This window comes from Mustela nivalis (genome assembly GCF_964662115.1).
Source record: "Mustela nivalis genome assembly, chromosome: 15".
NCBI lineage: Eukaryota > Metazoa > Chordata > Mammalia > Carnivora > Mustelidae > Mustela > Mustela nivalis.
Window position 1 is genome coordinate 16,351,877 of NC_139034.1, and position 21,115 is coordinate 16,372,991.

Genomic DNA, 21,115 nt, shown 5'->3' on the forward strand with positions numbered 1-21,115 from the left:
AGCATAGATATGTAGGGATTGGAGGGAAATGTATAGTTTTAAACGTACTAGAAATGGACAAGGATATTAAATCTCTAAACATTTGCACTGAAAGCAAAAGAATATTATCATTCAAATCTGAACCTTTAAATGGAATAAAAGAAATATTAAAGTGTAGAGCACAAGTCAATATAGAAAATAGAAAAACAGCATAGAAAATCAAGTTAAGCCAAAACTGATTTATTTTGGAAAGAGCAGCAAATTTGGTAAATTTAGCTAGACTGCCCAAGAGAAAAAGAAGGAAGACACAGATTACCAAAGTTAGGAATGAAAGAGGGGACATCATTGCAAATCCTACCAAAATTGTGCTAACCAGTTAGACAATTTAAAAGAAATGGGAGGAATTTCTTAAATCGCAGTCATTAGCAAAACTGTCTTAAAAAGAAATAGAAAAAGTATTTGAAACTACATACACCGATGGAATGGAATTAAAGGAGTGAGAATACTTCCCAATTCATTTTATGAGGCCAATATTAGCTTAATATGCCAAAGATGCATATTGTTGGGGTGTCTGGGTAGTGCAGTCAGTTAAGCATCTGACTCTCAGTTTAGGCTCAGGTTGTGATCTCAGACTCCCAAGATGGAGCCCCACATCAGGCTCCACACTCAGCAGGGTGTCTGCTTGGATTTTTTCTCTCTCTCCCCTTGCTCCTCCCACACCTCCACCCACATGCTCTCTCTCTCTCTTGAATTAAAAATAAAATAAAATAAAATAAAAATGGTGCATATTATTATCCCTAGAACAAGAATTTAGAAAATCACTCCAAAAATATTGCTAAAAAAGTAACAGGAATTAAAATTGTATATGACAAAAGTAAACTACAAGCCAATATTACTCTTGAACACAGATGGAAAAATCCTTAACAAAATACTAGCAAACTGAATTCAGCGATATATAAAAGGGGTTATATGCCATGACAAGCTGGCATTTATCACAGGAATGCAAACTTGGTTTAATATCCAAAATCAGTTATTGTTATATACCATATGAGTAGAATAATAAATAAAAGCCACATGAGTCTCTCAATAGACACAGAAAAAATGTTTGACAAAATCTAACATCACTTCATGATTTAAAAATAAAAATAAAAATAGAAGAAATACCTCTCAACAAAATGATGAAATGAATATACAAAATAACAAAATTGGAAACAAGGTAGAGATGTCTGTCTTACCACTTTTATTCATTGGTTCTAACCAGTGCAAGAAGATGAAAATATGTATATATTTACACACACACACACACACACATACATATATGTATACATATATATATAGTAAGGATACAAGTTGGAAGAGAGGAAGTAAAACTGTCTTTATCCACAGACCACATTATCTTGTATGTAGAAAATCTTACGGATCTACCAAAGGAAAAAAAAAAAACAAATTACCAGACCTAATAGATGAGTTTAACAAGGTTATAGGCTACAAGATCAATATATAAAAGCAACTGTGTTGTTTTGACCAAAAAAAAAAAAAAAACAAAACAAAACCTGAAGATGAAGAAAACAGTGTCATTCAAAAAGCAGGCAAGTGAATAAGATACATCAGGAATAAATTAAAATGGAGTTACACTGTATACTGTATAATACTGCTGAGAGAAATTAAGATCTAATTAAATGAAGAGATCTATACCATATTTATGGATTGGAAGACTCAATATTGCTATTGCAATTTTCTCCATTGATTTTGTAATACCATTTAAAATACTGGGATGCCTGGGTTGGTTAACGCGCAGTTGGTTAAGCGTCTGCTTTCAGCTCAAGTCATGATCCCAGTGTCCTGGGCTTGAGTCCCACACTGGGCTCCCTGCTTGGCAGAAGCCTGCTTCTCCCTCTGCCCACTGCTCCCACTGCTTGTGCTCTTTCTCTCTCTCTCAAATAAATAAATAAAATCTATTTTTAAAAAAGAATTTCATTATTTCATCTTATTCACTTAAAATTAACTTATTCTGAATGCCTAAACGAAGTGTTCTGGATCAGAGATAGATTTTTACATTAAGTACCTCAAAATAAATAATAAGCAAATCTCGCCCCCACTCCCACTGCCCCTTTGACCTAGTTTTACCTCCGGAGCAGTAGGACGAGGGCCAATTCAATTGGCCTCTGCAAATGGTGAGATACCCCATCAGCAAGGGGCAAAGAAAAACTGTTTCCTCTGTTTCTAAAGGGAAATGCTTTCTTACTTCAGCATTTTGGTATGCAAATAAACACCTTATTCTTCCTTGAAATGTAAATGTATCCCAGGGTGGAAAGTGTTCAGGTTTTTCTGGCACCTTGGGGCTTACCCTCTGGACCTAGTTCAGGGATATAACCCTTGGCCTCTCCAAGAGATAAGGGAAGTTTTACTCTCCTTTGGGATATGAGCAGTTAACTAGACAAATGGAATGTGAAGTGTTTCTTGTGGGCTTTAGGGCTTTTTTACAGGAAATTTTATTTCCCCACATCCCCCAAATTCATCAATAGATTCAGTACAATCCATACCCAAAGTCATAGCAGGCTTCTCTGTCAAAATCAACAAGCTGATTCTTAAAATTTATATGGAAATACACAGTAATTCTTAAAAAGGAGGACGAAATTGGAGGATTTACAGTTCTATGATTTCAAAACTTACTCTAAAGCTATGGTAATCAAGACGATGCCAGTAGTAGAAGGATAAACACACACACATCCACACACACACATCAATGCAAATGCAACAGGATAGAGCGTCTAGAAATAAACCCTGTCATTTGTGGTAAACTCTTTTTTGACAAAGATGCCAAAGCAATCCAGGGGAGAAGTGGCACAGGTCAGCTGGTGCTAGAGCAGTTATGTATTTCCACATACAAAAAGTGAACTTGGAACTTAACCTTACATCACACACAAATATTAACTCAAAATGAATCATTGTACAAAATATAGGAGATAAAATTATAAACTGCCGAAAAAAACATAGGGATAATTCTTTTTGACCTTAGTGAAGGCAAAGTTTTATGGCATCAAAAGCAAGATCCATAGAAGGAAAAATTTATAAATTGAAATCATGAAACTTAAAATAAGACTTTGCTCTTCAAAAGATATCCTTCAGAGAATGAAAAAAAAAACCCATAAATTGGGAGAAATATTTGTAAATCATGTATGTGGTAAAAGACTTGAATTCAGGATATATAACAATCTTTTACAATTCAGTAAGAGAATCAGCTGCTGAGTTTAAGCTGGGTAAAAGATTGAACAGACATTTCTCTAAAGAAGATGCATAAACAGCTACTAAGCACATGGAAAGATGCTCAACATGATTAGTCATTAGGGAGATGCAAACTAAATTCACATGTATAGAATGCCTATAAGCAAACAGACCTGGGGCTCTAGTGGGAATATAAAATATAGTTACTTTGGAAATGTTTTGGCAGTTTAAAGAAAAATTAAACATATATGTGGCAGGCAATTTATGACATAGATCTCATTGGTCCCCTCCTGTTGATAATTCATACCTTGCGTTTTCCCCTCTTTGGCGTATAAGCCAATAGCATATGGCAAAGGTGATGGGATGTCTCTTCTGTCATTATGCTGCAAGGGATTGTGACTTCCATCTTCCTTGTAGACGCTCCCTACTTCCTTCCGGGCTTGCAGGTTTTGCTGAAGCAAGCTGCAAGGGGGCAGGGTATGAAAGTGAAGCCCTCAGCTCAGTAGCCCACAAGGAACTGAGTGTTACCCGTACCTACTGACTGGGCTTGGAAGTGCATCTTTTCCTACTTGAGCCTTCTGATGAGATTATAGAGCCCGGGCTGACATCCTGATTACGATCTGGTGAGAGACCGTGAAGCAGAGGTCCCAGCTATGTGTTGCCAAATTTCCTGGTGCATGGAAGCTGTGTGATAATAACTGTGTGTTGTTTGTATGGTGTTTCCACTCAGTGTAATATATTGCTCAGCAATAAAAGTAATGAACTACTGATACATGCAGCAATGCTAAGTGAAGGAAGCCAGGTTCAAAACATTCATAATGTATGATTCCACTAAGAAATTTCTAGAAAAGGCAATACTGTAGAGAAAAAGCAAATCAGTGGTCTCGGGGGGCTGCCACTGGGGTAGGGATCACTGAAAATGCAAGGCAGGGAGTTCTGGGGGAATGACTGTAGATAGTCTTCTAAAACTGGATCAATATGGAAATCTACTAAAAGTTTTCAAACTACCATGCCTCTGTGTGAATTGTATGTAAATTATGTCAATACAGCTATAAAAATTGTATTTGTCTAAGCAAATACAAATTTAATCTTTTTTCTTTTTTTGCACTGTTCAGTGTGGTCTAATACTTACAGATTAAGTTTTGATTTGACCCAATGTATGTCCTTCCATGCATTTTACGCCATCTCTCTCCTCCTGCGCACAGCTTCCCATCATTCTCCATGTCTGTTCCTAAGGCCTTCTCCCTCCACCCAACCCTGCCTGTTTGCCACTTCCTTTTGGCATTTTGGGCACAGTAATGTGATTATCAGGGTCCGTCTAGACTTCCTGGTGTCACAGATGCCTCTGTGGACACATTCCACTTCTCTAGGCTTGTCTTGTTCTTTTCCAAAACCGCATTTGCCAGAAATGATTAGCACATTCTAATACTTTGTAAACCAGCTCTTCACTCATGTGCTAACATGCAACTGCAGTCCCTTCTGGAATCCGCATTAATAGAGGGAAAGATAGCATGGGTTTCTTTTTTTCCTGTGAGATGCATTTGTGTCTCTGAGAGTTCATTTTTACATGTGAAAAACGAGCCAAGATTTGTTTCCACGATTTTTCTTTCTTTCTTCTGGGAGCCTTGTGGAATTGTCTGAGAACAAAATTGAGCGTTTGTTTTCCCTCGGGTTTCTTCCAGGCCAGTAAACTCCCAGAGGGCCTAGCAAGCGGATATCACGGTTGAATCTCCTCAGCTGATACTCAGAACTCAAGTCTGTTAGACATTATTCTAGTGTGTATTGTTGGTCTTTGGTTCACCTTCATCCTTTAAAATTGCCTTCTTAGATTTTTGACTCCACGAGCACTTAGAATCTTTAAAGGACAATGCATGGAAGTTCTCCGCTCAACCCACACCGTCATTTTGAACTTCCATGCAGAAGTATCAACACTCATTGGAGCAGGATATTTGTGCCGTCTCAGGAAAAAGACCCCCAAGGAGATCAGGGCACCTGAGGCACCGTTGGTGGACCAGGCTTGTGGCCACGGAATGAGGGCCAGTTGCAGGCATCCTGCTTGAACTAGGAGCTGGGCTGATCACCTGCTCTTGTCCCCAGTGCAATAGGCGTTAGACCTGTTGCCATAAGAAATTTATAAATTCTGTGAGCTCCAGTTTCCTCATCTATGAACTGAAGATCAATCATGATACTCTGATCACCTTGCAAGGTTGCTTCAAGGATTGAATGAGATAAAATTTAATGAAGGTATTTTATAAACCACTTAAGAGGGTTTACAGAAATATTCACTGCAAGCATTTAAATAGAATGTAATAAGATACTAGCCTAGAGAAGACTTGTTTTCAAAATGTTTCCTATCTAGATTTAATAAAGCCAAGACTGTTTTAGTATTGATAAGTCAGTGAGTTATTAGAGAACACAGATGGGCTATATAAATCTATAAAAAAGATAAGCATTTAGAGAAAGGTGGATGCTTTGTTTAGAGAAAAAAAAAAATAATGTCTGGTTTCTCTTGCCTTCCATACTCTGAAGGTTACTTCAATCTCAGCCATCCTAGACTATGTCTAATTCTGCTTAAACTTCATTTTGTAGGGTGCCTGGGTGGCTCAGTGGGTTAAGCCGCTGCCTTCGGCTCAGGTCATGATCTCAGGGTCCTGGGATCAAGTCCCGCATCGGGCTCTCTGCTCAGCAGGGAGCCTGCTTCCCTCTCTCTCTCTGCCTGCCTCTCTATTTGTGATCTCTCTCTCTGTAAAATAAATAAATAAAATTAAAAAACAAACAAACAAAAAAAACCCTTCATTTTGTAAGTTCTAGAGAATCCTGAAGTGATGACGATGCAAAAACTTTTTAGGCCCTCTTGCAAACTGCTGAGTCACAGCTTTGCTTCTCTATGATTACACGTTTTATCACCTCACCTGACATAGACAGGGTGTTGGTTGGAAATGAAATACACATTAGGAATAAGCTCTTTAGAAATAGAAGGGAAAAAAAAGCGAAAAAACCTGGCTTTCACAATGTGAAGGCTTTTCCCCAGTAGCTAAGGTCATGAAGAGACAGAGCAGTCATTTCCCCTTCTCACCCATACAGTCAGGAAAATGAAAGCCTCAAAAAAAAAAAAAAAATATTCAATGTTTCCCTTGTCATTTCTGGAATCAGACTAGGTATCTGGTTGCGAAGTGAGTGCTGAGTTACTTCATGCTTCTCCTAGATTCCTGATGAGCTCTGCATTTTCCTGCTCTGAGAGATACACCTAATTAGACGTCAGGGCAGTGGACAGGCAAGGGGAGCCCCTGAGAACTCTTCACCACCCCCACCACACACACACATTCCAGGTATGGCCAGTTTCTTTAGAGAGGCCTGAGAAATAGCAATTTTTCTGCCTTTTGCAGAAGTTATAATAGTCACTTGAATGACTGACCAAGGAAGGCTTTTTATATCTATTACCATGGTTGAGAAATCTCCCAGAGGCATGACTACGGAACACAGAAGCAAAAAGTGGTATATCTGGGATATTAAAGTAATCGGAGATACAAAAGCAAAGAGCCTTGCATCAGAGAGAGGGTAGTAGAAAAGATCTTCTTTTTTGCTTTTACATTCTCATAAGCAATATCAAATATTGGCGAAAAGCAGTCACTTCATAAATTTAGATAATGCTGTGCTGAAGCAAAATTGTTTTCAGCAAATAGAGGAACATGATTCTCTTTTCTTCTTCCTGCAGGCTCGGCCCGTGGATTATCCCAGGGACTACCTTTCTCACCAAGTTCCCATATCCTTTCACAAACACTGGAACATTGATCCAATAAAAGTGTATTTCACATGGTTGGCGCCCAGGGAGGAGGACAAAGCCAGGCAAGAGACACAGAAAGGCTTGAAGGAAGAGTTGTAAAATGAGCTGGCCTGGGAGCGCAGTTTGCGTCAGAGACAGAAGTGGAGACAGGCATCCTCCTGCTGAGCTGTGACCATGCTGCTTCCACCGGCCATGAGCACTGGAAGCCTTCTGACTTTAGGTGGAAATTATGTATACGGTATTTTTGAGGGGGGAGGAAGCAGAGTCATAGGGAAAACAGATATTTTTTTTTTCTGGGAAAAAAATCATTTGCTTTTGCATTATACAGTTACTGTAATATACAATGATTACTGTGTATTTTCCAAGCTGTGATACAGCAGCTTTATGACTGTCACAGAAAAATAAATGGTACCAGAAGTCTCCTTCCTGTTTTCTCTCTTCATTGTAAAGTGTCAGATGGGCTTGAGACTGGGAAGACATGACTGTGTTTGTATATATGCTCTAGGCATATATATTCTCTGTGTACTATATACACACACACGCTTTATGTAGAAGAGGTAACATTGGTTGACATGGATATTACCATGGAGTGAACTTTTTAACTGTATTATTGATGATGCAAATCTTCTGGTTATTCAGCAGGAATAATGCTGTATTAAATATCATTCATAAAACATAAAAGTCGAGTTATGAAGTCCCCCGCAGTCTATCATCAGTGTTGTTATGTTTTATCTATTTTTCTGTTTGTGCCTCATAAAAAGAGAATAAGAAGTCTTCTGCTCGAGCTTTCTCTTTCTTTAGAGGTTCATCTGTGTTTCTATTTCTCCCTGAAGCCCTATCTTTATGACCTACTTGTAACACAAAAGTATACTGGATGCTGCCAGAAAATAGTGTTCTTGATATTTAAAAACAGTGTTGTCATGCTTTATTTAAGTCAGTGAGCTCTGTGTAAGTCTCAGGAAGTGAATTAAATTAATTTTTACCTAATGTTTTACTTTTATTTTTCTTTGAATGTTACTTAGTGACTCTCTCCTGACTCATAATAAACCCTCCGGTGTACCATGAAACCCTACTGGAAGGACAACGGGGTGGTTTGACAACTTCCCTGGGTTCTTACAGAATGAGATTTGAACATAGTATTTTGAAACAGCTCTAACTTTCAAACCATATCTTTAATACACAGTAATTTAACACATTTGTTATTAATTTGTGGAAAGGACTGTTAATTATATAATTCAGTTTTTCTAAGGGTGTTTGCATAAGATTTGATTTTCATATGTCTTAAACTAATTTGGTCTAGTAAAATACTTTCCATTTTTTTAAAAATAAAAATTGCTGTTCACTAACTTTATTGTAAGGCTTTTATAGACAAGTGCTGGGTTTTAAAGCCATACCACCAAAAGTACCCATGTGTGTTTTTTAACAATACATTTTCTTGTACCTTAGGTTGGACTTATTTCCAAAATGATGCAATCGTATTTTAACTGTGGTGCCAGATTAGCAAACACCAGGACTGGTGTGTTTTCAGTGGTCACTGAATGCGCTGGATTCATTTTTGTGAAAGTGGACTCTGTGGCCTGTCCAAGGAACGGATCTGAGATGATCAACTGGATGAGAAGCACCCTAAAGATTTCTAGATCCTGTCAAACTATTGGTGATGACATCAGCATCGTTGCTGTAGCTGGGATCGTTGTCATAGCTACCACGGCGGACACCTTCATGTCATCAGGGAGACCACCCCTGGAGGGCCTGGCTGCCTAACCCAGTGGAGAAGAGGCTTGGGCTCTTCCTACTCCTGCCTCCCAACTGTCACACTCAGAATACAGCACATTCATTCAACAGGAGTGAAGCCGCATCTCTATGTGGTGACCCACATCAAGCTTTCTTAGGATCAGTGCCTTCTACTGAGACCGGAGCACTTTCTCTGGTACTTGTGGGTGTTTTGTTAATTACGTTTACTTTTTGGAACTATGTGAGCCTAACCACGAATAAAAAGGTCTTTGCCTAAGTTACTCATTTCTCCAGTGTGTTCATTGAGTCCAACCTAGAGTGGGAAGGGCAAGGAGAAAAAGAATGAATAAAGTCAGGGGGGAAAGTTGGTGGCTCTATAAACACAGTTTTCAGAGAGAAAAATTAGTAATATATCCTTTTAAGAGAAAACCATCAGACATGAAGATATATTTATACAAAGTCTGTGAAACCATTATCTAATTATATAACAAGTGGAGATGTTATTTTGGAATGGATTCCCATGCAGTTCCCATCTTAAGAAACACGTTTTGAATCTGAACTTCCCAGGACAGATAGTGTCCTATTCACATTTCTTTTGTCTTTTTAATAGGAACTCACTTGTTTACTTATTTTTTTGTTTTATTTTTATCCTAGAAATGTCAACATCAAGGAATAACTGGAATGCTATTTTTGCTTTTAAGTCACTTCTGATATAACTGAAGCCAAGTTGTCTATGTAGGATTTTTACATCTTACAGCTAAATCAGAAATTCAGACACAAACACCGCCTTTATGGAATGTTCGGGAACATAAAACAATAGCACAAAGTGATGATAAGCTCAAGTACTTAAGTGTCAGTGTTCTCTGAATTTCCAGATTATTGAATACCTTTAGTGCTTCCACATCCATATTCTTTAAAAATTGTTTGTGTTTTTCTTCAAAAGTAGATAATAGAAGAATGCTAGAAGATGTTTCTATTGTTCATAATCAGAGATGTAATTTCAGGGCTCCTGGGTCACTCAGTCAGTTAAACGTCTGCCTTCAGCTCAAATCATGATCCCAGGGTCTTGGGATCAAGCCCCAGGTTGGGCTCTCTGCTCAGTGGGTAGCCTCCTCCTCCCTTTGCCTTACCCATTGCCCTGCTCATGCTCTTTCTCTCTCTCTCACAGATAAAAAAAATCTTTTAAAAAAATCAGAGATGTAATTTCTGTGAACTAAAATGAATCAACTAATAGATCATTCGGCAGCTGTTTATTAAAAGACTACTATATGCCAGACGTTCCAGGATGTCCCTTATCTGACTTGTCATCACTCTACCCCTGGCATTTTTGAATGCCTGGCACATAGTAGGTGCTTCTGTTTTATGTTCCCAAGAATTCTATAAACATGTCCTGAAAAATGAGTTTTCCTCCTATCTGTAAGAAGCAAAGCTTTTGTATCTCATGTTGTCTTCTAGTGCATGTTTTCCCTTAAGAGGCACTTACATCCCTTGTGGGAGCAGGGGTAGGTGCAAGGAGAAGGAATGTAAAGCAGTGAACAAATGAAGGAACAAGATGATTTCTAATAGTGATAAATCTTATCATAGATTTCAAGATGGAAGATTGTAGGGAATGTCCACATGTGATGAGAACAATCACATAGAAAGCAAGGTTGGTGCAATGACTACATGGGCAGTCCTGGTGAAGCAGGATGGAAACCAGAACTCAGTGGACGGATCCACTTTGATAGGAGGCTCCACTGTTAAATGGGAATAAAGTGTAGACAGACAGAGTTTTAGGGAGTGTTTGATCACTTCTATTGTGGGATAGTAACCTGCTGAGAGTATTTGACTTTTTACATACGTTCTTCTTTCTTTTTAAAGTTATTTATTTATTTATTTGACAGAGACAGTGAGAAGGGGAATACAAACAGGGGTGTGGCAGAGGAAGAAGCACACTCCCCCCTGATCAGGGAGCCTGAGGAGGAGCTCGATCCCAGGACTGGGGGATCATGATCTGAGCCAAAGGGAGACAATTAACTGGCTGAGCCACCCAGGCATGGCTTATTTAATCTTCACAATAACTCTTTAAAGTAAGTACTCTAAGCACTAAAATAAGGGTTATGTTTTCCCCCAACTTATGCTAGGGACAACTGAGGCACAGAGAGATTAAGTAACCAGCTCAAAGTCACCCAGCTGGTAAATGGCACAACTGGGTTTCCAGCCTAGACCTTTTGGCTTCCGAGTCTATTCACTGAATACCTGTGCTCGTTTGCCTTGGCCAAGCGGAGCAAGTAACACCAGCATGCATAAAGATGACCAAGAATCCAGGAGTGAATCATAAATAACCCTACAACAGAGAGATTAAAGCCAAATATGATTAAATATCAGATAAATTATAGAAGCAACATATGTTGGGAGGTTAAAAAAATGAAGAAACTGGCTACTTGAGATTGAACTTTAAATTTCTGTACGAGTACTTGGAACAACAATACACGTAGTAAGGGTGAAAGTACTCAGGCACTGGGATTCAGCAGTTCTACTCCAAGGCACAGATCCTAGTAAAAGTCTTACACCAATGCACCAAGAAGCATGCACAACAATGTTCATAGCAGCATACACAGTTCAGGAGAGCCAAAAGCTGGAACTGATCTACGTGTCGATTGCTGGAAGAATTGACAAGTTGTTGTATGTCCTTTTACTATCATGTTATGCAGCAGTTAATATGAACGTACTCCTACCACATGAGACAGATCCATGTTAAGCAAATAAAAAAGTCACAGAACAAAACACAGAACAGAACAAAACTTAGGATTTCCTGTGAATCATTAAAAACCATGCAAAATGAAAAAGTAAATACAGAGATACACATATACCAAAAAAAGAAGAAAAAAAAAAAGAAAGAAGAAGAAGAATGAGAGAATGATAAACACAGAATTCAAGAGAGTAATTACCTTGGGGGGAAAGCAAGGAAGATATGCTCTCAGACATTTGGAGGACTCAAAGGTAACTTGAATTTCTATTTTTTTTAAACTATATTTTTCAGATTTATTTATTTATTTATTTATTTGACGGAGATCACAAGTAGGCAGAGAGTTCAGGCAGAGAGAGAGATAGAGAGGACCCTGGGATCATGACCTGAGCTGAAGACAGAGGCTTTAACCCACTGAGCCACCCAGGTACCCCTTGAATTTCTATTTCTTAAACAGGTTTGTGGGTACATAGGTATCTATTTCATAAGTAGTCTTTATGCCTGATACATATGTTATAAATACCCTGTTCAACATTTAATTTGGATGTAATTAATATTTAACTTGATTTAATTAAAAAACCCAAGAGTGTCTTGTTGACCACTGAATGTGTGAGTATTAATTTCCTGTGGCAGCTGCAACAATTTATCACACACTAGGTGGCTTAACAAAAGCAAAAATTACTATCTTTTGTCCTGCCTGTGGAATTTTGGGAGTCTAGCAGCCTTTTTTCATTTCGTCCTGGTTCTGTCCCTTTGGATCAAATGAGTATCATTTCGGCATGTGTTAAAATCCCATAAACCCTATGGGTCTCCTATGTATGTCAAAGGGATTCATGCTGTTGGACATGGTGCTCCTCTACAGATCCTTCCTAACGATCTCATCTCTACCCCTGGTTTCTGCTCTGATGACCGAGAGGATCCACAGGTCATACACTTAACATCTTCACGGGACCCTTTGTGCCAGGGAATACTCTGACCTTCCCATCTCCCCAGGGCACTAGCCAAAGACTGTTCCTGCTATGCCCCTGATTTTCTCTTCAGAGCATTCTTTCCTCAGCCTCAATCTCCTAATTTAGGTATCCTTTACAGTCTGGATTGGTTAAAAATCTCCTAAACCGTCAAGTTTAGTTTTCTTTCTGCTTAGCAGTTTCTCTATTTCCCTCTTTCCTTTCAAATGTGATTACAGGCTACAAGAAGAAACCAGTGCACATCCAATACTTTGCTTGGAAATCTCAGCAAAACACCCAAGTTCATTGCTTAGCAATGTTAAGTAGTTAGTTCTACTTTCCAGTGTAACTAACTGTAGGACATAATTCAGCTAGACTTTCTGCTATTACCAGACCAAGGGTTCACGTTCTTCCACTTCCCAAAAATATTTCCCTCATTTCTTTCTGAGTCCTCACCAACAGGGCCTCTAAAGCTCAAATTTCTACCAACATTCTATTTATAATAATATATATGTTCTCTAACACAACATAGGTTTTCTTCCCCATGCTCCTTACTTCCTGTGACTATTCTCTGGCAGCACCTTTAACGTCCATTTCTACCAACAGTCTATTTAGAGCAATGAAGGCTTTTTCATTCTGCACGACAAAATTCCTAGAGTTTCTTGCAAGTACCCATGCCAAAGCCGCTTCCACATTTCTTAGCTATGTATTAGACCAGCATCTCACATCCCAGGGCCGAAATTTGTACTTGCAGTTGCTACAATAAATTACCACGGACTTAGAGGCTTAGAACAACTGAAATTTAGACACAGTTCTGGAGTCCAGAGAGCTGAAACCAATATCACTGGGTGAAAATCAGGGTGCTGGCAGGGCACCCCTTCCTTCAGAGGGGAGAAATCCCTGCCTCTTCCAGCTTTTGGTGGCCTCTGTATTTCTCAGTTTGTGGCACGTCGCTCCAGTTTCTGCCTCTGTGGTCTCACTGACTTCTCGTCTGTCTGTATGTCAAATATCCATGTCTCTACCTCCCTTGTATAAGGATACATGTGATTGCATTTACGACCCATCCAGATAATCCAGGATAATCTTCCCATCTCTAATCAGACCTGCAAAATCCCTTTCTTGCCATGTCAGGTAACACGCACAGGTTCTAGGAATTAGGACATGGATATCTTTTTGAGGGAGAGCAGCATTCAGCCTGAGGCAGTGTGCTGCCATTCATTGATAAGCTCTTTTCAGACATGAGCAAGCAAGTGGGCGAACTGGGGGAGTCTAAGGATGACATGCCCACTCATTCATTCATTCCACAAATACACTGAGCAACTCTATTGTGCCAGGCATTGTTGCTACTTATCAGAAGGCACTGGGTTCTCAATGGCCTTAGATCATCTCACATCAGGAAACACACACACATACACACACTTATACCAGTCTACTGGACCTTTTCAGACATTCCTATACCTAGAATTTCTTTTCACTATTTTTACCTTCCTGTTTTATTCCTCCTTTGACTTTCTTCTGATGCCATATCTGGAACTGGGAGTTATTCTGCTCCTTTATGTTTAGGTAGAATAAGCACAGGATTGAAAGGTCCTAGCTCTATTCACTATGCAATCTTGGATGCTTCCCTGGGTGTCTCTGGGCTTCAGCTCTGTAATGAAACGAAGAGGTTTGAATTTGAAAGTGTTATGATACTACTGTCTAAATATAGGGCCCGTATTACTAAATATTCCATTACTAAATATTCCCAATGGGTGCTATTTCCACATTTTTATACTCCATTATGAAAAGAACTTAATTTTAAGACCTCAAGGCTTTCTAATTAAAATGAATTATCTGCTCAAGCAATCTGGAAAATTGTGTCATATTGAATCTAATCAATTTGAAATATGCTTGGCTTTCATTCATGGATTCAGAATACGGAATTACAGGATAACTGTAATAAGATCCTTTTAAGGTAACATCTTTTTTTCTGGATATGAAAATTAACTTTGGCTCACTCAAAAAATATGTATTATGTTTCTATTATGTTACAGATACTGGACATGCAATGGTAAGCCAAGGCAAACAAACTTTCTGTCCTTGTAGACTTTATGATCAGGCCACAGATTACGACGACTACTACTAAAACAATATTCAAAAGCTTTAGTAAATGCTGAGAGGGAGATGGTCTTTGATTTGAGATATAAAAATTTTAAAAAAAGGGATGCCTGGGTGGCTCAGTTGGTTGGGCGGCTGCCTTCGGCTCAGGTCATGATCCCGGCGTCCTGGGATCGAGTCCCACATCGGGCTCCTTGCTCGGCAGGGAGCCTGCTTCTCCCTCTGCCTCTGCCTGCCTCTCTGTCTGCCTGTGCTTGCTCGCTCTCTCTCCCTCTATCACTGGCAAATAAATAAAAATTAAAAATCTTAAAAAAAAAATTAAAAAAAACCAGTTTACCAGGTGAAGGGTTCAAAAGAAGAACATTTTAGGAAGAAGTAACTGCATATGCATATGCTGGGGCCCGGTGGTAGAGGCATTATGGCTTCTTTAAAAAACTGGAAAAAGCTGGAATGCTCTAGGATCACAATGGAAAACTCTTTGTAACTTGCTTTCTTCATGTACTATATCATGGACATTTACATACTATTAAATGTTCTGTAACAAAATCCCCACATAATATTTCACTGCATATTTACACTATAATTTATCTTAAAAACTCTCTTGGTTATTTTGGTTACCTGCTGTTTTCACACTTTTTTTAAAGATTTATTTATTTGAAAGACAGAAAGCGTGAGCATGTGAGTGGGTGGGGGTGGGGGTGAGGGGGAAGAGGTAAAGGGTGAGAGACAATCTCAAGCAGGCTTCCTGCTGAGGTGGGGGCTCCATCCCACGACCCTGAGATCGTGACCTCAGCTGAAACCAACAGTGGATGCTCAAATGACTGAGCCACCCAGGTGCCCCTGCTGTTTTCACACTTTTGGTTAAGTTTTAGAAGAGATTAAATGAAGTAAGAGAAGTAAGATGACTTGGCTAAGATTAGACATTAAGGCGATAATTCTGAGATATGTTGGTCAAAGTGGGTAGCTGGGGAGTGAGACTTTAATTTTTTTTTTTTAAGATTATATTTATTTATTTGACAGACAGAGATCGCAAGTAGATGGAGAGGCAGGCAGACAGAGAGGAAGGGAAGCAGGCTCCCTGCTGAGCAGAGAGCTCGATGTGGGGCTCGATCCCAGGACCCTGAGATCATGACCCGAGCCGAAGGCAGAGGCTCTAACCCACTGAGCCACCCAGGCCCCCCTGTATCCCCCATTTTATAAACAATACTGTGATGACCTAATAGCTAAACTCTGGTACACATTTAAGGGCTCAAGACTACTTCTTCAGGCTAAATTTCTACTTGTGACACCTTTGATACAATGAGATAAACATTTGAATGCATTTTCTAAGTATTATCAAAGAACACTCTAACAATACCAAGCCATACTTCCACCAGTCCCCCAGAACTTTTCATATAATATTTTTATTGTTTATGGGAGCCTTGTATTTTTTTGAATGTTTCCTTTTCATCTTGATTCAAATCTACTTATTAGTATATAACACTGAAGGTTTCTCTGATAAATGGACTCCAGTTTACTCATCCCTGGTCCTTTACAGAGCCCAGCACAGAGTTCAATAAATACTTGTTGAATAGCATTAAACTGTGGTCAAGACCGGTTAACAGAGGATTGACTATCTTGATTCTTCTGCTCAGAGGGTGCTCTTCTCACTCCATGCTTTAACTGTAATTGATGTAAGGTGTTTTGTTTTGTTTTACAGATTTCTGCAATATATGATCTAAAGACTTCCTGATTCTCAGATCCCAAAGGCATTTTGAATCCACTAGAATGTAAAAAGGCAATTTAAGGAGTACTTTCTCTAAAAGTAAGTAGAGAAGAATTTTTTTCATTGTCCTTTGTAACCAAAGGACCTTGTCCCAGCACCCGATAGGCATGATTCACAGGCCAGGGCCCAGCGGGAAGGTGGGCATGAGAGGATCCTGTTCTCTTCATCTAGGCTGTCACTACCTACTCCAGGCAGGCCAGCTGCTCCCTGTCTTTCATCAACTGTTGAGTTCCTTTCAGGTTTTTAATAACCTGTGCTGTGGTGAGATAAGCAAAGAGGGCAGAGGACATGGCTTGTTGTCCACCGATCACCTTCAAGGCTGCTGCCCACTGTGACAGCTTTGGTCTCCTTTTGTCAGTCAGCCCTGTCCTTTTCCTTTTTGTGACTCTTCAGGGCTGCTGGAGAATTTACATACAGCTTTTTCCCTTTGGTCTTTACCCACTGTGGATGGTTGGATTACCAGGGGATGGAGTATCTGTTTTAATCTAGAAGGAATTCTGCCTGTAATCTCCTGGCCATATTATTTGCTTGGATTAGATAAAATTTGGACCTTTAATTATTACTGTGTATTGTGATATTCCAGCTCAGAGAACACAGCCCGATCCACAATCTGGGCTCAGTAAATATGTTTAAAGAGGGTATAAAATTAGGGACTGAGTCTTTGGGGCTCTTACTTCACATTTCAGCTCAGCAAAAAGACAGACAAAGAGAGCCCTGAGTTCTGTTCTGTCAAATTCAAATCCGCTTTTGACTCCCCACAGACCAAGAGTCACAAGCCAGGTGGAAGGGGCAAAGAAGCTTCCTGTGGGCTGCAGGTTTGACCCACGAGAGAACATATCTGTCACCTCCCAAAACATGCCCATAGAGAGCTCCTTGCTAAGCTGATTTTTCTTCATGGACTTTCACGTTTCTGAGTATCTTTAATGCCTATAGATGCCTGGAATCTTCTGCAAGCTTCCACGTCCTGGTGTACAGATCCCTAGACACACTTTTGGGAGTCTGGGAGTTCCCTATGATAATTCTGAGTTTTCTTTTAGATATATGATGGAAGTAATCTCGGAATTTTTATAAACAACTATCCTCTTTGTGTCTTTGATTGTGTTGGCACCAAGCAGTCACCAATGTCAAAATGACAACCAGCATCATAATCTCTTACAACCCTATCAGTAAAACTTTTCCTTTTCAGAAAAGTAACCAATGAAAGTCATTTTTACAAGAATCTATTTACTATATTAAGGGTTTTATTTGATGTGAAAACAGCAATTTGGGGCAAATAATGTGCTACTTCATCATTAAGTCAGAAAAGAGAGGAGACAGACCTGGTTCACAGATGGTGCTTTTTGCATAGCCAAGGCCAAATGATGTCACGGCACTCTAGGGAAAGACACTTTGCATGTGTTTATATAACCTTCATTAAAGGCAAAGTGGAAGCAATAACAACAAACCTTGATTTACTATTTGAAATGGAGTGAATAAGCCATTTATTTACTGTTATCCTTCCAGAGTCTGAATTTTTTTCATTATTTGCAAGACTGCAAATGAATTTCAGATATTTTCAGGTTCTAATTCCTGCAAAGGTTGGATTAGATATCCATTTAAAGTAGATTTCAATAGTGCCCTAATACTAACCTTGTTTTCAAAAGACTACATAGACGTAATAGTATTACCATATTCTACTATTAACATTGTTTCAGTTACTTACTTCACCTAATTATTGTAAACCAGCAAAGTGTTTGTGGATATACAAATGGGATTGTCAGCAAAATGACCTCAGAGGCTCTGGCCATGTACGCTGGATATTTTCTGTTTGCCCCTCAGATCTACTTTCCACCCTTCTTTGTGACATGGGAGGCTCACTGGCTTCTAGTCTGGGTTAGCCAATGGGAGACACCTGCAGGAGACAGAAGTGGAGGAGTCTGAACTCTTTTACTTCTGCCTGCCTTCTCGCTGGGCCACCTTGGCTTGGGATGTCCCTGCTGGAGAGCCTTTCCCATGCAGCACCTCTGTGTGTGGTCCCAGGAACAGTTCCCTCACCTTATCCCTTCAGGCACAGGGCTGGTAATAGCACCTTACAATTGCTCGTGTTGATGTACTACAGCAAGATTTCTTTTGGTTTCCCTAAACCCTACCCACTCCTTTGCTTTTTATTTTTTTTATTTTTTTTTTTTTAAAGATTTATTTATTTATTTGACAGAGAGAGAGAGAGATCACAAGTAGGCAGAGAGGCAGGCAGAGAGAGAGAGGAAGGGAAGCAGGCTCCCCGCTGAGCAGAGAGCCCGATGCGGGACTCGATCCCAGGACCCTGAGATCATTACCTGAGCCGAAGGCAGCGGCTTAACCCACTGAGCCACCCAGGCACCCCCTCCTTTGCTTTTTAAACTCTTCTCAATGACCCAGTTTGAATCTGGGATCCGAGACCTGTCAGAGCTCTGAAACCCCTGGCAGAGTTGGCAGTGGGTTATCTGGAACCAGGTGCTCCCACCCCTCAGGAAGAGAGGTTTCAGGGGAGGGTAGTCTCCTTCTGTTAGAGCACAGCCCCATGATGCTGAAGCATCCACTTGTGTCCCATTCAAGCCAATGTCCCATGTGGGAGGGAACAGGGAGAGATGTATGGATCTGCCTGTGATTTCCAGCCAGCGCCATGGGGCAGTCCTTGGTGTCTACCTGAGTCCTTTTGATCAACGTCTTGAGGTCATTAATAACATATTGTACAATATACTTATGTGAGCAAGAATTTTAGGCAATAGGCTTATTGAAGTCAAAATGCAGATAGAGTCAAAATAGAGCCAGACCTCAGGTTCCACTTTTCTAGTATCAAACTTGTTGGCACCTAGATCATGGACATCCGGCCTCCAGAACTGTGAGAAAAAAAAAAAATTGTTGTCTTAGTCACCAAGTCTGTGGTATTTTGTTGTGGTAACCCCCCCAGAGTAATAGAGAAATGTGTAATCAGTTTTATGTTTGTATATGCTTAAGTAACATTACAGTGAAAATAATGTAAACTGATGGCCAGAGTCCAAGAGCAATGTTACCTGGGAAAGGGCTTTATGTTTTTCAGATTTAATGTACAGGGTTTTGGAGTGAAAATCTGAGAGTGCTGGATTTTAATGCTGGCTCTATAATTCACAATGTGATGCTGGACAAGCTAACTTCATTATGTCTCATTTTTCTCTTCTGTAAAATGGGTGTATTAATATTTCCAACCTTTTATGATTGTTGTGAGGAATAAATGAGATAATATAATGCATCCAAATACCTAGCACAGTATCTACAAACATACATACATTAAATTTGTGTCTTGTGTTTTAAAATTATTCATGCCATTTTGCTCCCAATTTTCCTAATTCTGACAAAATTTCCTAGTCAAAAAAGTACTGATAGAGCCATGTATCTAACTGATAATCCTTTTCTGCTATTAGTAAATAGCTCTTATTGTTGAAAAAAAAATTAAGCAGAAACAAAGGGTGTAGGTCATTCTAAAATTCCTAGGCAAAGGGGATTTTGTAACATTGCCACTAAATAAGAAGTCCTGGAAAAAAAAAAAAGAAAAAAGAGAGTGGGGGATATTCTGGGCAAAAAGCAGCTTGGGCTGCTGGATCTAACAAAGGTATAAATTATTTGCTTACACAGTCGCATGCTCCATTAGTATAGAAGAGGTACACTGGGTATTATTTAACTGATGATTTTCCAAGAACCCAAAGGATTAATTAAAAATTTAGATTTCTTTCCATATTAGGCAACAGAATCATGAAACTCTCTGAAAGCACAACATTTAAAGATGCATGATTAGACTTTTTTGGACACTTGGTATCTCTAAGGTATATACCCAAAGTTTCAATTTCCAATGGGGAAGAACATGAGACAGAACATGGAAACCATCCATCTAGGCAGGGATTTCTATATGCCTTCTGTAGTAGTTTCCTTTCATTGCTATTACAAATTACCACAATCTAGTGGTTACACAACCTAAATTTATTATCTTGTAGTCCTGTAAGTCAGAAATCTGCAATAGACCTCAGCAGGTTAATTGCCAAGGTGTCAATAAGGCTGCTTTTCTTCTGGAGTTTCTAGGAGAGAATCTATTTTTTTGTAGCTTCTGGAGGCTACCTACATTCCTTGGGTCCTGGCTCCTTCTTCCATCTTTAGATTTTATTTATTTGACAGACAGAGATCACAAGTAGGCAGAGAGGGAAGCAGTCTCCCTGCCGAGGAGAGAGCCCGATGTGGGGCTGCATCCTAGGACCCTGAGGTCATGACCTGAGCTGAAGGCAGAGGTTTTAACCCACTGAACCATTCAGGTGCCCCCCTTCTTCCATCTTCAAAGACTGCAGCACATGATCTTTATTATTTTTTTTATTTTTATTTTTTAAAGATTTTATTTATTTATTTGACACAGAGAGATCACAAGTAGGCAGACAGGCAGGCAGAGAGAGAGAGAGAGGAGGAAGCAGGCTCCCTGCTGAGCAGAGAGCCCGATGCGGGACTCAATCCCAGGACCCTGAGATCATGACCTGAGCCGAAGGCAGCAGCTTAACCCACTGAGCCACCCAGGCGCCCCAGCACATGATCTTTAAATCTCACTCTAACTCTGACCTTCCTGCCTCCCTCTTATAAGGACTTTTGTGATTTCATTGGAATAACCTGAACAACCCAGGATATTGGGAAGCTATTCTCAATCTCAAAATCTTAAATTTGATCATACCTGCGTCCCTTTTCCCATGTAAGATAACATATTCACAGGTACCAAGGATTAGGGCATAGACATCTCTGGGGGGGCCATTACTCTGCCTACCACACCGCCCTAGGCTCTGCTTTACCAAATTCGTCTGGGTGTGCTTCTCTTGAGTACTACTTTAGGC

At 39.7% G+C, this 21,115-nt stretch overlaps 1 protein-coding gene across 6 annotated transcripts in view; it reads left to right on the forward strand.

Moving 5' to 3' along the window:
* Nucleotides 1-9,000, forward strand: part of B3GLCT (beta 3-glucosyltransferase) — a 118,214-nt gene extending 109,214 nt beyond the window's left edge. For 3 of the 6 annotated variants that reach the window (XR_014303530.1, XR_014303531.1, XR_014303532.1), the window contains 2 exons: nt 6,920-7,208; nt 8,435-9,000. Coding sequence is in view for 3 of the 6 variants with exons in the window: in XM_082701486.1 (XP_082557612.1) it covers nt 6,920-7,087 (168 nt within the window). In the remaining 3 variants the exon portion in view is untranslated. Of the gene's footprint in view, nt 1-6,919 lie in introns of all 6 variants that reach the window. The other 3 variants (XM_082701486.1, XM_082701484.1, XM_082701485.1) reach the window with 1 other exon arrangement.
* The last annotated feature ends 12,115 nt before the right edge of the window (nt 9,001-21,115 follow it).